The 20,475-nt window shown below is 42.7% G+C and overlaps 1 protein-coding gene and 1 long non-coding RNA gene across 3 annotated transcripts in view; one reads left to right on the forward strand and one right to left on the reverse strand.

Moving 5' to 3' along the window:
• Prkcq (protein kinase C theta) overlaps positions 1-10,339 on the forward strand; it is a 128,926-nt gene extending 118,587 nt beyond the window's left edge. For both annotated transcript variants that reach the window (XM_060372298.1, XM_060372299.1), the window contains exons 17-18: positions 8,448-8,576; positions 9,068-10,339. In XM_060372298.1, the coding sequence (XP_060228281.1) occupies positions 8,448-8,576; positions 9,068-9,226 (288 nt within the window). In that variant the 3' untranslated portion in view covers positions 9,227-10,339. The remainder of the gene's footprint in view (positions 1-8,447; positions 8,577-9,067) is intronic.
• On the reverse strand, positions 735-3,823 carry LOC132649155 (uncharacterized). Its single transcript, XR_009587581.1, has 3 exons — positions 3,637-3,823; positions 2,230-2,274; positions 735-1,395 (listed from the first exon to the last, which is right to left on the reverse strand). It is a non-coding gene; the product is annotated as an uncharacterized LOC132649155 (long non-coding RNA).
• Positions 10,340-20,475: the final 10,136 nt, after the last annotated feature.

Raw genomic sequence — 20,475 nt, forward strand, 5'->3', positions numbered from 1 at the left:
TATTATTAATTGTTACAATAATTTAAAATATGTTAACTATATAATAATTAAGAATAAGAGATTTTTTTTGCAGCAAGGTCTCTGAACTCACTGACTCTTCCTGTGTCCCCTCTCTCGAATTCCTTTTCTCTAATTATTATTATTACAGACATGTGTGTATATACATATATACATATACAGCTTGATGAGTTGATTACACATTATTAGCCAATGAACCATCTCTCTAACCCCTATTAATGAATTTTTAATCAAAATTTTGAAAGCATTTTCATGGATGGGGCATATCTCAGTGATGGGGCTTTCTGAGCATACAAAGTAGGTTTCCCTCCCAGTTCCAGAAGAAGGAGGAGGAGGACGAGGAGGACGAGGAGGACGAGGAGGAAGAAGAAGAAAGAGAGAGAGAGAGGAAAAAAAGAGAACAAGCAATTTCTAAGCTCATCTTTCTCACTAGTCTGCTTTTTTTCTCTTGAAGAACTACTTAGGATTAAATCGAAAGGGCTTTCTACTTTCCATGTCTCTAAGGCAAGTGACAACTTGTCTGAGGTATTAGAAATATTGAGGTGACTCCAGAGCTCTCCCTGGGAATCAGGATCTTAAATCCGAGAGGTGTTGACAAAGCCTCATAGGAAACTTGGCCCGAGGTTAATGGAAGTAGGTATTTAAAAATCAGCGTGCTCCATGCAGCACCCTCTGTCTGTGAGCCAAACAAGCACCAAGCTCAGAAAAACCCCTGAATGACCAATTAAATTCACTTTTAATGAGCAAACAAAACACATGTAGAATGAAAGCTAATTTAAAAATTAGTTTTAAAAAAAGATGACAGCAGAAAAAAAGAAAGAAAGAAAAGCTGGTGGGATTTGAATGCTAACAGTGTCACGTATGTAAAGGCAAGTTCGGATTTCCTGACAGTCAGTGCATTTGTTTTACACTTGGCTGAGAGAAGGGCTCAATGTGAATTGAACATGCCAGCTCCAGCTGCCGTAACAAAACGTACCTAGACTAATCAGGCAATTTCTCCCTGCTTCTGACTGTGTGGCACGCTGTCGGAGGCAGTATTAAAAGGCACACAGTTTGGATCCCCCGCCCCCAGCAAGCTCTACTTATCGCACACTGGGCTACAAAAGCATCCAACACAGCAGACATTGATTTCACACCGTCCTAGAGGTTAGCTGTCCAAGGCCAAGGCTCTTCAGGGTCACTAGGTATCTCTTTTTTTAATTTTAAGGGCACTAATCTTATGAGCTGAGGGGGCCATCCCTGTGACTTCGTCGCTTCCATAAAGTCCCTCTCCGCAGTCACGTCGAAGTTAGGACTTCCGTAGATGAGTTCTGAGGGGTCTGTCACTCAGTCTTTAGCATGATGGCTTTGCTGAGGCACCAGGACCAACCAAACTTTCTGGAAAAAGAGAAATGGAGAAGAGCCTTGTTGTTCCCATCATCAGGGGTTTAGTCATCTTCAAATCAAGAGCCTGTCAGTCCAGACAAGTCATCGGATGGAGGAGGCCCCAGAGTTACTTGCAGTGCCCCAACTCGTGTGGCTGCTCCACAGCCAGCCTTCCTGCTGTGCCTTCCAAATGCTGTGTTCCCTCTCAGCATCTCGGACAGCACCAGGAAATTAAGATAGCTGAGGCAGGCGGGCAGAACCAGAAATGATGTATGGAGCCGGGGGGGGGGGGGGGGCACAGTTGCCAAGGGAAGAAAGATTGGGTCGGAGGAAAGAGTGACTTCAGCTGGGAGAGGAAATGGAGACTGTGCAGCCGACACCCACACCACAGTGAGCACAATACCGACGGTTCATGAAAGCCGCCACAAAGTCGACTCCAAAAGCAAAGAGTCAGTATCCAGAGTCCGTCCACACAGTGTTTTTAAGGTGATGGAATCACGCTGGCTGTCGTGGACGAGTGTGAGGAGCAGGTTTGGGCAGGGTGTGGCTGTGACCACATAAGGTAGCAAGAGGGACAGAGCCTGCCATCATTTCAAACAATAGGTAAGGTGCTCCACACTTCGAGTCCCAGAGCTGGGGAGGCTGTTCCCTGGGGCTTGCGGATGAGCCAGCCCAGCTGGACTGACGAGCGCTAGGCCAAGTGAGCGGTGCTGTCTCAAACACAAGGGGGTGGGCAATGGTGGCGGGTGCTGCAGAGATACTGGGGAGAGGGGTAAGAGCACCTGCAGCTCTGGCAGAGGACCTGGTAACTGGGGTTCAGTTGCCAGCACCCTCATGGTGACTCACAATTGTCTTCAGCTCCAGTTCCAGGGCTTCACACCCTCTTCTGACCTCCACAGGCACCAAGCACACACATGGTAGACAGACAGACATGCAGACCAAACACAAACATGGAAAATAAAAACTAATGTTAATAACAATTTTTAAATAAATAAAGCCAGGATGGAGACACCTGAGGAAGAACACCCAAGGTTAACTCTGGTCTCCACATATGTGCACACCCAGAAAACTTAAAATGGGTTGAGATGGCTCAGCAGGTAGAGACACTCCCCCCAAAGCCTGCTGACCTGAGACAGATCACCAGGAATCACACAGTGGAAGGAGAAAATAAACTCACACACATAAATAACTAAATGAATAAGTGAAAAAACAATTTTAAAAAACAAAAGTAAATGGAGATTAAATGCCATGCAAATACAAAAAATAAAAGTAAACATTTATGCAGAATTATGAATGGCAGAAAAAAAGTGTGTCGTGAGAATAGGCAATAAACTGGCTGAATAGATTTGAAATTAAGGCAATTAGGGATAAAAACAGAGAAAGACTTCAGGCAAAAAGGTTTTTAAAACCTTTGGGTTTGTTATTTTTAAAAATTTCCTGCTTTTCCTCTTGCACACATTGCAAGCAATTGGCCTGATAAAAATTAGTTTCCATTATGCAATTTGCTGACAATAAGGCTGATTTGCAGATTATCTTTCCTCCTGGATCGCTTTAACAGCCATCACAGCTTCAATAGCCATCACAGCTTTAACAGCCATCACAGCCTCAGGACCCCTCTTCTGCAAAAAACCCAAAGAAAATGCTATTTCTCAGAAATTCCCTCCAGGGCTTTTTCTATAATGTAAAACCAAGAAGTCCTGAGTCGTACTCCCTCCCCTGCCCCCCGAAAGGCTGACTGGGCAGTTTGGCTGTATGATACTTGTCACCACAGTGCTAACAGACTCTGTCCCTTGAGCTCTCCTAGGACAGGGACGGGGGCGCACATGGCTCCACTGGATAACCCTGTCAGGCGAGCCTGTGCTCCAACAAGAGTTACAGCTGGGTGCTGCTGTCCACTGCCTAGTGCCAAAATAAAATAAAAAAAAAAAAAAAGCAAGCACCGTTTACCCCCTCATTTGTTTATCCAGGATGTCCGTTCCCTTTGTTTGAAAATGATGGGAAAGTAATGCTCTGAAACCAAAATCCATCTCCCTTCTCACAGGACTGTTTTTCTGAGGAGGGACTCAGGAGCAGGAGAGAGGGGGGGATCCTGGTACAACCTGTCACAGCTGCTGGTGGCTACAAATTGCTTCCTACCCAGGCTGTCAAATAAATTTAAACAAACTGCAACTATATCCCAGCTTTTTATGTAAGAGTGAGCTGTTTCCTGTAAATATAGAAAGTTCTTACTGGCAGAAGCAATACTTGCCTCACGTCCTTGGTGTGCCTTTCCTGCCGCAGAGCCCTTGACCTTGGCATCCTCAGAACCTGTCACCTCAAGCCATTAAGTGACTCTGTTTGTTCCTGGAAGAAAAGATAAGGACAGAAAGAATATTGAACTTTAGAGCTGGAGGCCAGATTATCTTCTCATTTTCCATTTTACTTTTAAAGAGATTTTATTTCACAGGTGCCTAAGCCAAGCTCGGATGGCTCTTTGTTAAGATTTTCTAGGTCCAAATGTCACATGTTTTCTAAGAAAATCTAATGGAAAACTGAGCGTGGCTTGCAGTTAGCCCAGGGCAGTGACTTCTAACTTAATTCCATGAAGCATTTTATTATACAACGTCAGCTAGATTTGGGCCCATTCTTAAAACACTTAGGACTGGAGAATTGGCTCAGCATTTAAGAACACTTGCTGCTTTTCCAGAAAGCCAGAGTTCAGCTCCCAACACCCACGCTGGGCAGCTCACAAGTTCTAGTACCTCCAGCTCAAAGAGGTCTAATGCCCTCTTCTGGCCTCCACAAGTACCTGCACTCATGCACACACACATACAGACACACACATATATAAAAATAAAATCTTTTTATACAAACCAAAAAAAAAAGAAAAAAGAAAAAAAGAAAACACTGTGGTTTTTCCATGTGTTGACTCACTGGTTGTTGAGTCCACAGGGAAAAGAATCTTACTGAGAACTTTGCACCTTTTCTATGTGCCAAAAACAAGAGGCTGAGAGAAGGCAAGGACAGAGGACATGCTGTCTGCAGATAATCTGGCAAGAGAGCATCTTCAGTTAGCTAACATTTACCCAGCAGCTTCTTCTTACCAGGGAAGGTGCTAGAGTCTGTGGGTAACTGAAGCACAAATGAGCTGCAGCCCATCCTCCTTGGAAAACAAACACCAAGTGAAAACTGTTCACTGGAAAATATTCCATGGAGTACAGCAGAGCACTGCCTACCATTGGAGTGAGAGGGAGGAGGATGCCATGATGCCGCTCCTGCTGGCTGGAGTCATGAGCTCAAGGAAGTGACAGAGCTGCTCTGAATTTCCGTGTCCTCAGCCAACAAATAGGACAGTTTGGCTTTCTTTTAAAAATTATTTTGTTCATTACTATTGCGTCTATGTGTACAATGTGTATTCATGAGAGTGTGTGAGCATGTGTGTGTGTGTGTGTGTGTGTGTGTTAATGCACAGATGTGTAGGTCTGAGGACAACTTTGGGAATCAGTTCTCTCCTTCCACTGTTGCTTCTAGGGATCAAACTCAAGTCATCAGGGTTGCAGGGAAGGTGTTTTTGCTTGCTCAGTCATCTCACTGGCCCAAGTTCTTGTTTTACAAATATATATATATATATATATATATATATATATATATATATGATGAACTTATAAACCTAGCACTTAAACACAAGCATTGACAGAGCCACTGTCCAGCGTGTGGCCTGCAGGTAACAGTAGTGAGCTGCAGGCCAGATTCTAAATGCTCTCAATTCTCCCCTTAGAAAAGTAAGGTGATGGGTGATCATTACTTTGATTAGTCTCTCCACATAAATCAACTTATTCTTCTGTGCACCATAAATACATACAATTAGAAAAACCAGACGAGATCATGCGGACCTGTTTGAGACAGTTAACCCTGACTGAGCATGACGCTGAAAGCACGTTGGTTGGAATGACTGGTGTAGCCAATCAGATGGCCTTGAAAAGGGGGATGAGCTCTGTTACAGTGGAGGCAATCAAGGAAGAGAGGACTCTAGCCGAGCCCTAATGACTGGGGCAGAATGTAAAGACTAATGACTGTGAGAAGGAACACTGAGTAGAGGTAGCTAGGGTGAGCCACCTCCTAGAAGCTGCAACGTCATTATGAAGCTGAGGGAGGCGGGTGGTTTATTAATGAGCAGATTTGTCCTTGAAGAAGAAACAGAGTAGCATCTAGAATGTCAGTAGGAATACAGGAAATCAGAACTTCCTGGGTCCTGGAGGTCACCTTAACTAACCTTCCATGTGACAGACAGAACTGCTTAGTTTGGATCTGAAATATTACCCCCACAGGCCCTCGTGGCTGAACCTTTAAGCGGTGGAGCATAGGGCAAGGAATTTGGGTTGTTGGAGAGATTGTCAGATCCTAACCCTGACTCTCTCTCTCTCTTTGCTGCCCTGTTGCTTTGAGGTGATGCCCTGGATCCAGGCTTCATGCCTAGATGTTCTCTGATTCATCTCAGGTCCAAAATCCATGAAGCAAACTGACTATGGGGTGAAACCTCTGATACCATGTGCCAACATAAACTTTTCTATTTTCAAATTCTATTATGTCCGGTATTTTGTTATGGTAGTAGAAAAATGGCTGGCATAGGAAATAAGGATTCAGAAAACTTACATAAGGCTGCAAGAGCCCCCAAGCCAGACAAATAAATTAACCCTTCATTCCATGATGCAAATATTTAGTCATTCTTGAATGATAGCTTCAGGTTACTTCTGCTGCGTAGCTCTTTTATAAAGCACTTTGGATACACAGGATCCCACTGAGAGTCCTCCATGGCCACCATGTGGAAATGGTGAGCGTGGCGTCCGGACCACACTGAGGACTTATCAATGAATGCGCAGCGGTTTCATAAGCGTTATAGTTGAAACTTGTTATTAAGACAGAATCTACAGGATCTCAGCCTGGTCTCAAACTCACTCTATAGCCAAAGCTATCCCTTCACTCCTGATCCTCCCGACTCCACCTCTCGGGTGTTGGGATTGCAGGTGTGTGCTGCCGTGCCTGACTGTTCTTGGAGCTTTTAGAGAGACTCTCATATTTAATTAGTTAGCTAGTCAGTTAATAAGAGAAAGTCTCCAGTCTTTGTCTGCAGTTTTCTGCAGCATGCCTTTGTGATTCGGGGAGAGCAGAGGCTCTGAAGATTTTCAAGTTATGAGATAATATCATTAAAAGTGATTTTCAGAAGAGCGTGGCTGTTCTTAGAATTAGTGACAACAAAAGTGGGCCTCAAGCCCTTGTGGGGGTTGCTTAGAACAATCCCTACATTTCTCCTCATTTTCTTTCTTAAAGGGCCTTTGTCTCCTTAAAACAGCCTGGCTGTGACAAGCATTCTGCCAGTGCTGAAAAAAGAAGTAACTTCTTGAGACACCCAGGGAACCTGTTACTTTCTGAGTTAACGTTAGACTCTCCTGCGCCATAGCCCTAGACAGACTAATGTTTAAAAGGCTTCCCGGTGGCTTCTCTGTCTTTCTAGTATCCGTTTTGATTGTTGGGTGCAGTGGCAGGAGAGAGGGTGGAGGAAAATGGAAGGCCGCGAACACTGGCTGAAAGGCTGGAGAGGCAAATGTGTAAACAGTACTCGCCCTCAGGTCTGCAGGAGCAGAGAGTGACTTTCTGGACCCAGAATCCTGCAGAGCCACACTTGGATGAGCAGTTAGACACACAACTTAATAACTCAGTCTATCCTACTGAGGGTTTTTTAACCCTTTTTGGGGGGTTTATTCAAATAGCGTCTCACTGTAAAGCCCAGGCTAACATTGTCCAGACTGGACCAGACTGGCCTCAAACTCACGATCCTCCTTCCCTGGCCTCTCGAGTACTAGGCTTCCAGACACGCACTGCTGTGTCTGGATACAGCAGTTGGGTGTTACAGACCAGAAGTAACAATAAACAAATGTGGGGCTGAGGGTGTTGCAGGTATGTTTACACAGACATATGCTTGGGCCCACATACATGTGATCGTATGCATGCTTGCATGCCTCTCTGAAAGGGTACATATGCATATTAATGTGTATGCATGCTTGCATGCCTCTCTGAAAGGGTACATATGCATATTAATGTGTATGCATGCTTGCATGCCTCTCTGAAAGGGTATATATGCATGTTAATGTGTATGCATGCTTGCATGCCTCTCTGAAAGGGTATATATGCATATTAATGTGTATGCATGCTTGCATGCCTCTCTGAAAGGGTATATATGCATATTAATGTGTATGCATGCTTGCATGCCTCTCTGAAAGGGTATATATGCATATTAATGTGTATGCATGCTTGCATGCCTCTCTCTGAAAGGGTATATATGCATATTAATGTGTATATTACCAGTTTATCTAATCCTAAGGACAGCCCTGGGAGACAGGCACTTAGCGTATGTTCTAGTTTGTCTTCGGTTGCTCTGATGAACACCATGACCAAAAGCAATTTGGGGAGGAAAGAGTTGATTTCGGCTTAAAGGTTACAGTCCATTGTTGAGGGATGCTGGGACAGGGACTGTCATAAGAACTGAAGCAGAAGCCACGGAGGAATGCTGCTTACTGGCTTGCTCCCTGGCTCATGCTTAACTACCTTTCTTATACAACTCAGAACCATTTGCCCTGGATGACATCACACACATCAGTCAGCAGCCATCAATCTCTCACCGATCCGCCCACAGGCCAGTGCAACAGAGGCAGTTCTCCACTTAAGGTTCCCCGGTGAATCTGTGTTGGGTCATGCTGACAGTTAAAACTAACCCAGCACAGCGTACATCAAAGGTTCTGAGACTTACAGTCTCTCTCTTGTCAGAGACTCCATAAGTAACAAAAAGCAACGCTGATGTCATGCCAGTCCTCCATAAGTCTTAGGATGGCCTGCCTGGGGCAAAGAGCAAAGAGGTCAAGGCCCAGACTGTGGGAGGGTCAGAGAAGTTCAGGGAGGGCGTCAGCTTCGCTTTCAGTCTCCACGGAGGTCGGTAGAGAAGCCGGTTGCTCAGACCCTAGTAGTGCGTACCACCTGGTCTAAGGCCTCCGTGGAGGAGAAGCACACTCTTCTCTCTGTGTCCCCTGCAGCTCTTTGTGAGAGAACCTGAAAAGAGGCTGGGAGTTCGAGGAGACATCCGCCAGCACCCTTTATTTCGGGAGATCAACTGGGAAGAGCTGGAGAGGAAAGAGATAGACCCGCCTTTCAGGCCAAAAGTGGTAAGGACTCCCCCGCTGGACAGTCTGGCTTCGGCCCTTCTGTCACAGGCTGCCACCCTAACCAAGCAACAGCAGTTTCTGAAACCTGCCCCAGCCCAGTCCTCCAGGTGGAACAGTTTTCTTCAATCCATGCCATTTGATTGGGGGGGGGAGGAGGGACTATTTCTGTTGTTTGCCAAATTGAAACTGTCATCAAAATTCACCTATGAGAAAAATACATTACAGAACGTTCCCAAGTTGGACACGTGTTTTTGAGTGGGAGCATCAGAGAAGATTGGATTTGCATGCCACACATATGTTCTTAATGGTCACAGTATGGGTGGCTGAAAACCTTAGAATTACAGTGTAATTCTTTTCTATAAAATTAATTATTCTAATAAAAGAAATGATGACTCAGGATTTGAACCGACTGGGTTGTGCTCATACATAAGGAAATTGGTGGCTAATTTTCTTCCCTTTTTTTTTTCTTTCCTTTCTAAACTGTGACCAAGAAATCACCATGTGACTGTAGCAATTTCGACAAGGAATTCCTAAGTGAGAAGCCCCGGCTGTCATTTGCTGACAGAGCTCTCATCAACAGCATGGACCAGAACATGTTCAGAAACTTTTCCTTTATTAACCCAGGCATGGAGACTCTCATTTGTTCCTGAGCCTCATCCCTCCCCAGACCAGAAGCGATTTGCTCTCTCTCTGGGAACCTGTTTGAGTAACACTTCTGGGGGTCTCCTTTTCACGTTGGAAAAGAAAAGAAACACTCAACAGCAAAGGCAGAGAAGACCTTTGAGCTCCTCGCATGACCTGTAGCAGAAACCAAGTCGACTTCACTAACGACGTCACCCTGTTATATCTTCTGGCGTCTCTCACAGCAACCCTTGAAGTTAGATCTTACTAACTCTAGTCATTTACTTGAAAGATGACTTGCTGATACTGTGAAAGTTTTGAAATGGAACTCTGTTCCTGCCTTAGACGGAAGTTGCTGGTTGGTGATGAACCAAGGTGCAAACGCAACAGATTTCTCCAGATGGGAAATGCAGGTGCACTCAGAGAGCACGCCTCTGAGAGACTGCCTTTTCTCTTACAGACGTGGACCCCACTCAAGCACCGAGAAGGAACCACTAACCCGCGTTGTTCTGTGCATGTCTGTGGAAATGTAAATGGCGGAAGGGAGGGAAAGGGGAAGCCCTGATCAGGCTGTGGTGGGATGCTTTCCAATAAACGTAGCTTGGAACTTGAGATTTACAAATCTGTTCATTCTGGCTAGCCCTGCAATTCACAGGGCAGAGGAAAGTGTCAATGAACAGAGCTCTTGTCAGCAATGGGGGAGAGTAAGCAGGATGCCTGTGTGGGCGTCGAGCTCAGGCAGAAGTAAAGGACAGCTGACAAGGACAGGGTAGTTTACTGCTGCCGGTCAAGCTTTGCTTTCCCCCTGTTCTCAGCTGATCTCGTCGTCAGCATAGTCATTCATTACCATCCTCCCATCAGACAAGAAATGAAGTGCATGATCCTTCCGAGATAAAGAAAACCAATCCCTTGCCATGCTGTTCCTGGTGATTTGATGACAAATAAGTCCCTCTTAAGGCATCCTCTAAGACAAATGACCCTTGCATGCTATTTGTAGGAGGCAGTCCTGTTGAACTAGAGAACTAACTGTGCACTTAAAGTATTTGTGCTGTTTGTATATTTTGATGAGATGTTGTGACAATAACAAAGAAGTGAATCTGTAAAATGGAATAAAATAAGAAGAAAGAAAGATGCCTCTTAATAGTTTGATTCTCTACTGGTTCCCTCAAAAACATATTTCCATCATGTTGACCATCAAAATGTAGCCAGGATTGGATTTGTTTTAAAATTGAGGAATTAAGAATGTCTCACCTTGCCGATAAGACATTCAGACATACTTAATTGCTAGTATGTTTCTCTTTCCGTTCCTCCAAAAGATTTCTTGTTGGAGTGAGTGGTCTGTAGGTGTAAGGTTATTGTGTAATTCAAATGCTCTTTTCTGTGCCCCTCCCCCCACGTCTGGTTGCAGTCTTTGTTCTGAGAATCTCCTGTCTCTATGTTGTATAAACACGGTTCCCCAATTGTTCCTGATGTGTCAATAAGGCAGCTTATAGCCAGTCACTGAGCAGGAGGGAGAATAGGGCTAGACTTGCTGCCAACCAGGGGAGAAGAAGTCAGACAAGGAAGTAGGGGATTCAGTCACCAGAAAGGTTAAAGTAAAATCAGAAGAGGAGCTAGAGCAGGAGAGCTAAGAGCTAAAAAGTACAAGTATCTTTGGGATATGCATTGGGAGGAAGCCAATTAGCTTAGAGGGTTAAGAATTGATTAATAACTGCTCAGTCCTTGTCCTGTGAAGCTTGTTAAAATAACATTTTTATAATAATTAAAAATCTCAATTATTTGTGTAATAGCTGGGTTAAAAGAAAAACTGAGAAACAAATACGGTTTTATAAAAATAACCTTAATAGGATCTACACGAGCTGCCTTCAGCCTATGACTGGCCTCACTTCCTCCAGCCGTGACTTCTTCTAGCCCTGGTGGAATGGTCTCCTTTCTCATTTACCTTTCTGCAGCAATTTACATAGGGATGAAGTTCCTGTCCAGCCTGCCTTCTGGAATCTTCTGATGTCACTTTTATGCATCTTCTCTGGCTTGCCCTCTGTTGACTCCTTGTCCTTTCTCCCATCCGAAATCCCTCAGAAAGCCCCTCTTCCTTACTCCCCTTTACTGCCCCTGATACTCTCCTTCCATTTCTGGCATGTAAGTGCCACTCCATATAGACAGTTCCAAATACATATCTCCAGTCGCAGCCCCTCTTGCCAGCAGACTACATTAACCCGACATGCCCAGAATGCATTTGTTCCATTGTTTGAATCTGGTTCTGCCTTGTATTTCCTGTTTCTGCTAATGGCCCCACCACAGCCTCCACTATCTGGACCCAGAACCAGAGTTATCGCTGACAATCCCTTCTATCCCCCTAACTTCCTTGATTTTTATTTTTACACCAAATGCCATTATTTTGCCTTTGAATTGTGTGATGATTGGTGTCACTTGTCAACAAGATAGGTTTAGAATCACTAGGAAGCAAGCCTCCAAGCACACCTTTGAGAAATTATTGTTTCTTGTTTTGTTGAACTGAGGTGGAAAAGACACACCATTTACTAGGCTGGAATCTTGGACTCTGTGAAAAAAGAGGAAGTGAGCTCAGTACAGCATTCATTGGCCCCTCTTCCTGACTGAGTATGCAATGTAATCAGCCACTTCAAGCCATTATCCAATGACTTTCCTGCCATGTTGGATGATGCCCTAGAACTGTGAACCAAAATAAACTCCTCTCCCTTAAGTTATCTTTGTCAGGGTTTCTTAACCCAGCAAGAAAAGAAACTAATACATCCTCTTTTTCTAAAATACAAATGCATCTCTACCTTCTGGACTGCTGTTGGGACAAAGCATCTGATCCAGCCATTTCCTTTTGCATCTTTCCCCATTCTTAACTTACTTTTTTTGGGTTTTTTTTAATTTTTTCTTTATTATTATTATTTCTTATAATTTATTCACTTTGTATCCCAGCTGTAGACTCCTCTGTCATCTCCTCCCAGTACCACCCTCCCTCCCCTTTCCTCCCCTATGTCCCTTCCCTGGTCCATAGATAGGGAGGTCCTCCTCCCTTACTATCTAACCTTAGCCTGTCAGGTCTCATCAGGACTGTCTGGATCCTCTTTCTCTATATCCTAGGTAGGCCACCTCGCCAGGGGGAGGTGATCAAAGAGCCAGCCACTGAGTCCATGTCAGAGACAGCCCCTGCTCCCCTTACTAGAGAACCCACATGGAGACTGAGCTGTCCATGGGCTACTTCTGAACAGGGCATCTAGGTCCTCTCCATGCATGGTCCATGGTTGATTCATCAGTCTCTGCAGGACACCCGAGCCCAGAGTTTTTGGCTTTGTTGGTCTCCTGTCCCCTCCAGGTCTTTCTATCTCCTCCTTCTTCCATAAGATTCCCTGCACTCTGCCCAAAGTTTGGCTATGAGTGTCTCCTAGCATATATTCAAAAGATGCTCAACCATACAACAAGGACGTTTGCTCAAGTATGTTCATAGTGGCTTTATTCATAATAGCCAGAATCTGGAAACAACCTAGATGTCCCTCAACTGAGGAATGGATAAAGAAATTGTGGTACATTTACACAATGGAATACCACTCAGCAATTAGAAACAAGGAAATCATGAAATTGCAGGCAAATGGATGGAACTAGAAAAGATCATCCTGAGTGAGGTATCCCAGAAGTAAAAAGACACACATGGTATACACTCACTTAAAAGTGGATATTGGCCATATAATATAGGTTAAACATACTAAAATCTGTACACCTAAAGAAGATAAACGACAAGGCAGTCCCTAGAGAAGTGGCTTAGTCCTCATTCAGAAGGGCAAACAGGATAGACATCAGAAGTAAAAGACAGGGAACAGAACAGGAGCCTCCCACAGGGGCCTCTGAAAGACTCTACCCAGCAGGGTATCGAAGCATATGCTGAGACCCATTCTTAATTGTCATGTACACCATTTGGTTTCTTTTCCCAGATAAAAATTTATAGTCATGTCACAAAAAAGCATGTCAAAAACCTATGTAATATTCCCTGACTAAAGACCCATCAATCCTCTGATTTTGTCCCTGGACCTCCACTCTGCCTTGAATTACAACTCTTCATTCACTCTGTGCCCTAAGCCCCCTGAGTGTCTGAGCATGGTGCAGAAACATGAAAGCTTTCTTACCTGTGTCTCCCTGATACTATTTTACTTGCCTCTAATGCCTCATTCCTACCTACCCAAACCTCCCTAGACTCTCACATGACTGGCCCATCATCCCACATTCTCTACCTTAGCTAGTCTAGTCCCCCAAGCTTCCCTATCATCAGTTATTTCCTTTGGTACCTTCATCACTTTTCTGGTGAGCTGTAAACCCCCAGAGGGAAAGATCTTTGTCCAATTTATCTTTGTATGCTCCGTAGTCACCTTTCTCGGTAGTGCTAAAAGAGCTGTAAGGTGAAAGAATAAACAAATGTGCTCTGTGGTCTCTTATGCATGTGTACCACATTTCCCCTTATCCTTTCGTCTGCTCATGGGCATCGGGGCTGATTCCACGCTTGGCTATTGTGAATAGTGCCACAATAAACATCGGTGTTCAAATATCTATAATGTGTTTTAACTTTATCTCATTCGGGTGTATTCACTTCCTACAGTACAAAAGTCCCAATTCCAAAGCAAGCAATTGCCTCCACGTTCTGGGCCTGCTGTCCCTCTCTGGCTTCATTTTCCACCCTTTGTCCACTTCTTAACTTTCAGAACCTGGAACTCTCATCCTCTGTCTGCATTTTAGTTTTAGTTTAGTTTTGTTTTGTTGTTTGTAGGTTTGGAACTTGAACCCAAGACCTTGCACATGCTAAGTGCTTTAGTCAGGGTTACTATTGCTGTAATGAAACACCATGACCAAGGCAACTTGGGGAGGAAAGGGTTTATTTGGCTTACATTCTCACATCACAGTTCGTCATCAAAAGTCAGAACAGGCACTCAAACAGGGCAGGAATCTAAAGGCAAGAGCTGATACAGAGGCCATGGCAAGAGTGTGCTTATTGGCTTGTTCCACGGGGCTTCTCCAGTCTACTTTCTTATAGAATGCTGGACCACCAACCCAGGCATGACCCCGCCGAAAATAAACTGGGTCTTCCCACATAAATCACTAATTAAAAAATTAAAAAATGCTCTACAGGCTTGTCTACAGCCTGATCTTTTGGAAACATTTTCTCAGTTGAGACCATTTCTTTCCAATGACTCTAGTTCGAGCCAAGTTGAAATAAAACTGGCCAGTACTTAGCCGGGTAGTTATAGCCAGTGTTTGCTACTCTGTGGGTTTGTCTTTCTTTCACTCTTATCTATTCCTTTTCTTCTACCCTTTCAACCCCTTATAACTAGATAAGAGAGAGAAAAAAAGGATAGAGAAGAAAGGAAAGAGATACCTGAATAAAGTCAGGAGTCAGAAAAGGGGTGACATTATCGTTAGAATACTTCCTGCTGATTAGAGGCATTCCTAAGGGCAGGTTTGATCTTCATTATGAGGATATCAAATTTCTTCTTGACTACTCAACAAATTGAGACAACCAGCAACCAACAACTCACCACCAACCCACACTGCCTCTGCCTCTTGAGGCCCTAGCATTTATATACTCTCTAAAACATCCCCAGGATTCCAAACCTTAGACAACCGCAGAGACTATCTGCCCCTGCTAGAGCAAGAGGCAAATCACAGTCAGCTGCTGCCAAGCAGCACTATATCCCCATACCTGGGATTGAAATGAAAACACATTCCTATAATATTTCTGTTTTGTTGTTTTTTTCATGATGTCTTTAATTTTATCTTATATGCATTAGTGTGAAGGTGTCAGATCCCTTAGAACTGGTATTAGAGATGGTTGTGAGCTGCCATGTGGGTGCTGGGAATTGAACTTGGGTCCTTTGGAAGAGCTGACAGTGCTCTTAACCACTGAGCCATCTCTCCAGCCCCATAGCTCTGTGTTAAAAAAAAAAAAAAGAAAGAAAGAAAGAAAGAAAAAAAACCCTAAATTCCAAAATTTTCACTACATGCAGTAGTGGCACACTCCTTTAATCCCAGTACTTGGGAAGCAGAGGCAAGCAGATCTCTGTGAGTTCAAGGCCAGCCTACTCTACAGACTGAGTTCTCGGACAGCCAAGGCTACACAGAGAAACCCTGTCTTGAGGGGGCAGGGGAACTAGCCAGCACAACAAACGCTTCACCACAAAGCTACCTCCCCAGCCCCACTGGATGAGTGTGCCTTGAATGGTTTTGTTACTTTTGAGCTCAGCCATTTCCTAACTGAGCTCAGCCAATTCCTAACCATCTTACAACTCTGTCTTAGTCAGTGTTCTAGTGCTATGAAGAAACACCATGACTACATCAACTCTCACAAAGAAAAACATTTCACTGGGGCTTGCTTACAGTTTGAGAAGTTTAATCGATTGTCATGGCAGGAAGCATGACAGCATGAAGGTAGATAAGGTGCTGGAGAAGAAGCTGAGAGTTCTGTATCTAGATCTGCAGGTCTTGGGAAAAGAAAGCCACTGGGCTTGGCTTGGGCTTTTAAAAACCTCAAAGCCCACCGCTAGTGGCACACTTCCTCCAACAAAGCCAACCCATTTAATCCATTCAAATACTGCAACTCCCTGATGACCAGGGATTCAGGTGTATGAGCCTATGGGACCATTCTTATTCAAGCCGCCAAACGTGCTCAGTCTGAATGTGCCCTGTTGGGAATATATTTCCTGGCCCAAATTAAAGGCCTTCCACATCGCTCTCTCCCCATGACACATTTTTTTTCTCCTAAACTGTATCTTTTTCCACACTAAACTACTTGAGGACAAAAACAGATACTCTTCTGTACCTTATAGCCCTGCATGCAGATAAAAGTACCCTGAGATGTCATTTCTCTTCTTTATCTCCAAAAGGCCAGTTATCAATCAATAACCACTGGTGGCATAAAGACAAGAGGAGCAATTTAACTAGAATGCTAATACGGTCAAAGTTCACTTTCATCTTATCCCAGACAGAATGGTAAGAGGGAAGTAGGGGAAGAGTAACAGGAAGAGGAAGGAAGGAAGGAAGGAAGGAAGGAAGGAAGGAAGGAAGGAAGGAAGGAGGGAAGGAGGGAAGGAGGGAAGGAAGGAAAAGAGCAGAGGAGTAGAGGAAGAAGAAAAATGCTACAAAAGATGTAGAGAGAAGAAACTTTATATATTGCTAGTGGGAATGTAGTTAGTCCAGAGACTATAGAAAATACCATAATGATTCCTCAAAAACTAAAATTAGAATTATCCAGGTATAGCACACACACACACACACACACACACACACACGATCAGAGGCATGAAACAGAATTGAATCGTGTCATTTTTGATAAATGGTGTTATCCTGTTTAGCAAAATAGGTCAGAAGTATAGAAAAACAGGTGTCTTATACATGGACACTAAGATTGTTTAAGCAGCAACTTGAATGTAGTGGCAGGCTTTCCCCAGGGACTGGAGAGCAAACCAGAGCAAAGGAAGAAAAAAGGTATCAGAGGGTAGTTGGAGAAATGAATAGAATCAAAACATACTACTTGAGCGTACAGAATTGCAACAGTGAGCCTATTACTGTGTGTAACTAGTGTGCATTAATAATTACAATAAAAATAAAATTCCCTTTAAACCATTTATTTCATCTTTTTCCCATCAACCTTTTTCCTGGGAGCTTACAGCAAATACTGTCTAACAGCCTCCTGGGCCTGCTCATGGACCATGATGGAGATTACTCCTGGAAGAAAAAGCATGTAGTGAATTCAGGAGTCAGGAAAGTTGTTTTGATTGTGTGTGGGTTTTTTTTCCTGAATGAAGAAAGACCCACTGACTTGATTAAAGATGCCAACATGGTGAAATATTAACCACATCAAAATCTCTGTTCTGAGATTTGTAACATACTGGAAATGCCAATAGACTCCATGAATCCAAAGACTCGTTGACTCGTGGGAGCAATTAGCCTTCGTGAAAGCAATACAACAGCCTTTGCAACTGGCTCATTATTCATCGCTTGGGGGGAAATTGATTGTACAGGAATAAAGATGAAGTGGCCCGAGAGCAGATAACAATACAAGAACTATGAAGCAGCAAAGGGCAGCAATCATTTGGCTACTTTTATAAAAAGTCAGATCCAGAAAATTCAATAGACTTATTTTCCTTTAATGTAAAGGTAAGCATGAGGAGATTAGGAAAAGGTCAGTTTGCTTCCAAACAATTAGAATAACAAATAGAACAAAGAAAAAATGTAAAAGCAATCACAAGCAGGCACATTTTAAAACATGTCATTAATCAGTTTGTCAATGAGTTATATCTCTCTAATAAAAGACCATCTCCCACTGATGGTTTTAATTCTGTACTATTTAACAGTAGATACAAATTAGGTGACAAGAATTTCTGACAATAAATGGATAAGAAAAGATATTGTAGTTGGATATAAAGGTTAAGGAAACCAGAAAAGAGGGAGATTAGTGTAAGTGTCAAAGAAAAAAAAAAAAAACAGCCTGACAGTACAGCAGTAGACACAGATTACATTTGGGAACTGTTAGGGAGGACAGGAGCTCATAGGATAAGTCTGGCTCAATTACAAACAGTATGAGTAAGTTGGAATCTGTGGCCAAGGAGCAAGGAGAAATCAGTGAGTGGAAAATTAGTGAGCGATGTGGAAGGGTAAGGAGAGAACCAAACAAGATTCTTGAGTCAAGGTGACAAAACCTCATCAGGGAGATGGAGAGAATGAGGAATTTGGTTAGCTCTCAAAGGTGGCAGATTCTGGTTAAACTAACCTGATATGTTTCTTGCTAAAATCATACACTGAAAAAAATGAACACATAAATCCGAATGTTGTGAACTGGCTAGGAAGAGAATTCAGAGATCCCTGACAAGAGTTGGTCAAGGGAAGATTCTTCATCGAGGCACAGAAAAATTTCAATGTTAGCATTATTAATGTCAGGCAGAATGTAGTTACAACATTCTGGCTTGAATAAAAATATCCAGAATGCATAAAAACGTAGAAACTTTTGAAGAGTCTAATAAATTACATTGGTAAAAATGCAAGATAGATAAATACATCACTATAGTGAGAGGTGTTAGAGTACCTCTTCAAAAATCAAAACATCAGGGCAAAAAAAAAAAAAAAAAGAATACAAGCAATCCAAAAAAAGAAAAAGTTTAATATGCATAAGCTAAACTCAAGTCAGTAAACACTGAATATATACCCTGAGGAAAACCATATCCAACCTCACAGAATTTAATAAGGTTTAATGAGTTAGCATTCAGAAATTATATTTGGTATGTGGTAATCAGAACAGAGTGTAGGGAACATTGTCATTCTCAAATTTAAACAAAACCACCAACACACCTTCAAGGAGCTATAAGTTAAGACACATTTGTTATTGACAAGAAAAAAGTGACAACAAGAGGGCTGGCAACAAAATTCTGTCTGGTAAGTTGAATGCTCACTTGTAAATATCTCTGAACTAAAGACTAAATAAAACACAATTGACAAAGCTGTTTAAAAATGAGTAACAAGAAGAAGAGCACAGATTATGGAGATAGATAAATGTAACTGGATTTAATTCTAGGAGACATGTTTGCAGAGAGGTTTAACTGAGTAGGTAAGGCTCACCCTGAATCAGGTCGAATAGAGGCGGCAAAACGAAGAGGTAGAGGCTGGAAAGATAAAAATGAACAGTATCCTAGTAAAAGGAGAGAATATGAATTTCTAAAATTGAATTCAATGAATGTGTTTTGTGTTTGTGTATGCATATTCATATGTGTGTTTACACATGTGAACAAGTATGTGCACACATATGTGAGGATGCACTTAGAGTCCAGAAGCTGATATGAGAGGTCTTCCTCAATTGTTCTCTATTTTATTTTATTATTTTGTTTTATTTGATAGGGTCTCTTGCTGAAACTGGAGTTCATAGATTAGTGCAGCAAACCCCAGGCTAGTAAAAGATTCTCTCGCTTAAAAGCAAACAACAACAACAACCACTTAGCTGGATATTGCCAGATAAACAACACCTAAGGCTGACCTCTGGCCTGCACATATATCTACCCCCACTTCCCTCTCCCTGAATGTATGCAAACTCTCAGTAACATTTTTAAACTTAAGAGAAGCCAAAATGGTACTGGTCTAACTGGATGTCTACATGCAGAAAAGTGCAAATAGATCCATATTTATCACCCTGCACAAAACTCAAATCCAAATGGATCAAACACCTCAACATAAAACCAGATACTCTAAACCTGTTAGAAGAAAAAGTGGGGAAGAGCCTTGACCTCACTGGCACAGGAGACAGCTTCCTGAACAGAACACCAGATCTTAGAGCACAGGCTCTAAGATCAACAATCAACAAATGGGACCTCATGAAACTGAAAAGCTTCTATAAAGCAAAGAACATTGTCGCCAGAACAAAATGACAGCCTACAGACTGGAAAGGGATCATCACCAACCCAATATCTGACAGAGGGGCAATATCCAGAATACATAAAGAACTGAAGAAGTTAAAAAGCAACAAATCAAGTAATCCAATTAAAAAATGGGGTACAGAGCTAAATAGGGAATTCTCAATGGAGGAATATCAAATGGCAGAGAAACACTTAAAGAAATGCTCAACATTCTGAGTCATTAGGGAAATCCAAATCAAAATGACACTGAGATTTCACCTTACACCCATCAGAATGGCTAAGATCAAAACCTCAAGTGACAATACATGTTGGAGAGGTTGTGGAGAAAGGGGAACCCTAATCCATTGCTGGTGGGAATATAAACTTGTACAGCCACTTTGGAAGTCAATCTGGTACTTTCTCAGACAATTAAGAATAGTGCTTCCTCTAGATCCAGCTATACCACTTCAAGGCATATATCCAAAATATGCTCAAGTATACAGCAAGGACATTTGCTCAACCATGTTCGTATCAGCTTTATTCGTACTAGCCAGAACCTGGAAACAACCCAGATGTCCCTCAGTTGAAGAATGGATACAGAAATTGTGGTACATTTACACAATGGAATACTACTCAGAAATTAAAAACAAGGAACTCATGACATTTGCAGGCAAATGGTGGGATCTAGAAAAGATCATCCTGAGTGAGGTATCCCAGAAGCAGAAAGACACACATGGTATATACTCACTTATAAGTGGATATTAGACATATAATATATAATAAACATACTAAAAACTGTATACCTAAAGAAGTTAAACAAGAAAGAGGACCCTGGGTAAGATGATCAATCCTCACTCAGAAAGACAAACAGGACAGACATTGGAAGA

The sequence above is a fragment of the Meriones unguiculatus genome, chromosome 19 (genome assembly GCF_030254825.1).
Source record: "Meriones unguiculatus strain TT.TT164.6M chromosome 19, Bangor_MerUng_6.1, whole genome shotgun sequence".
Lineage (NCBI taxonomy): Eukaryota > Metazoa > Chordata > Mammalia > Rodentia > Muridae > Meriones > Meriones unguiculatus.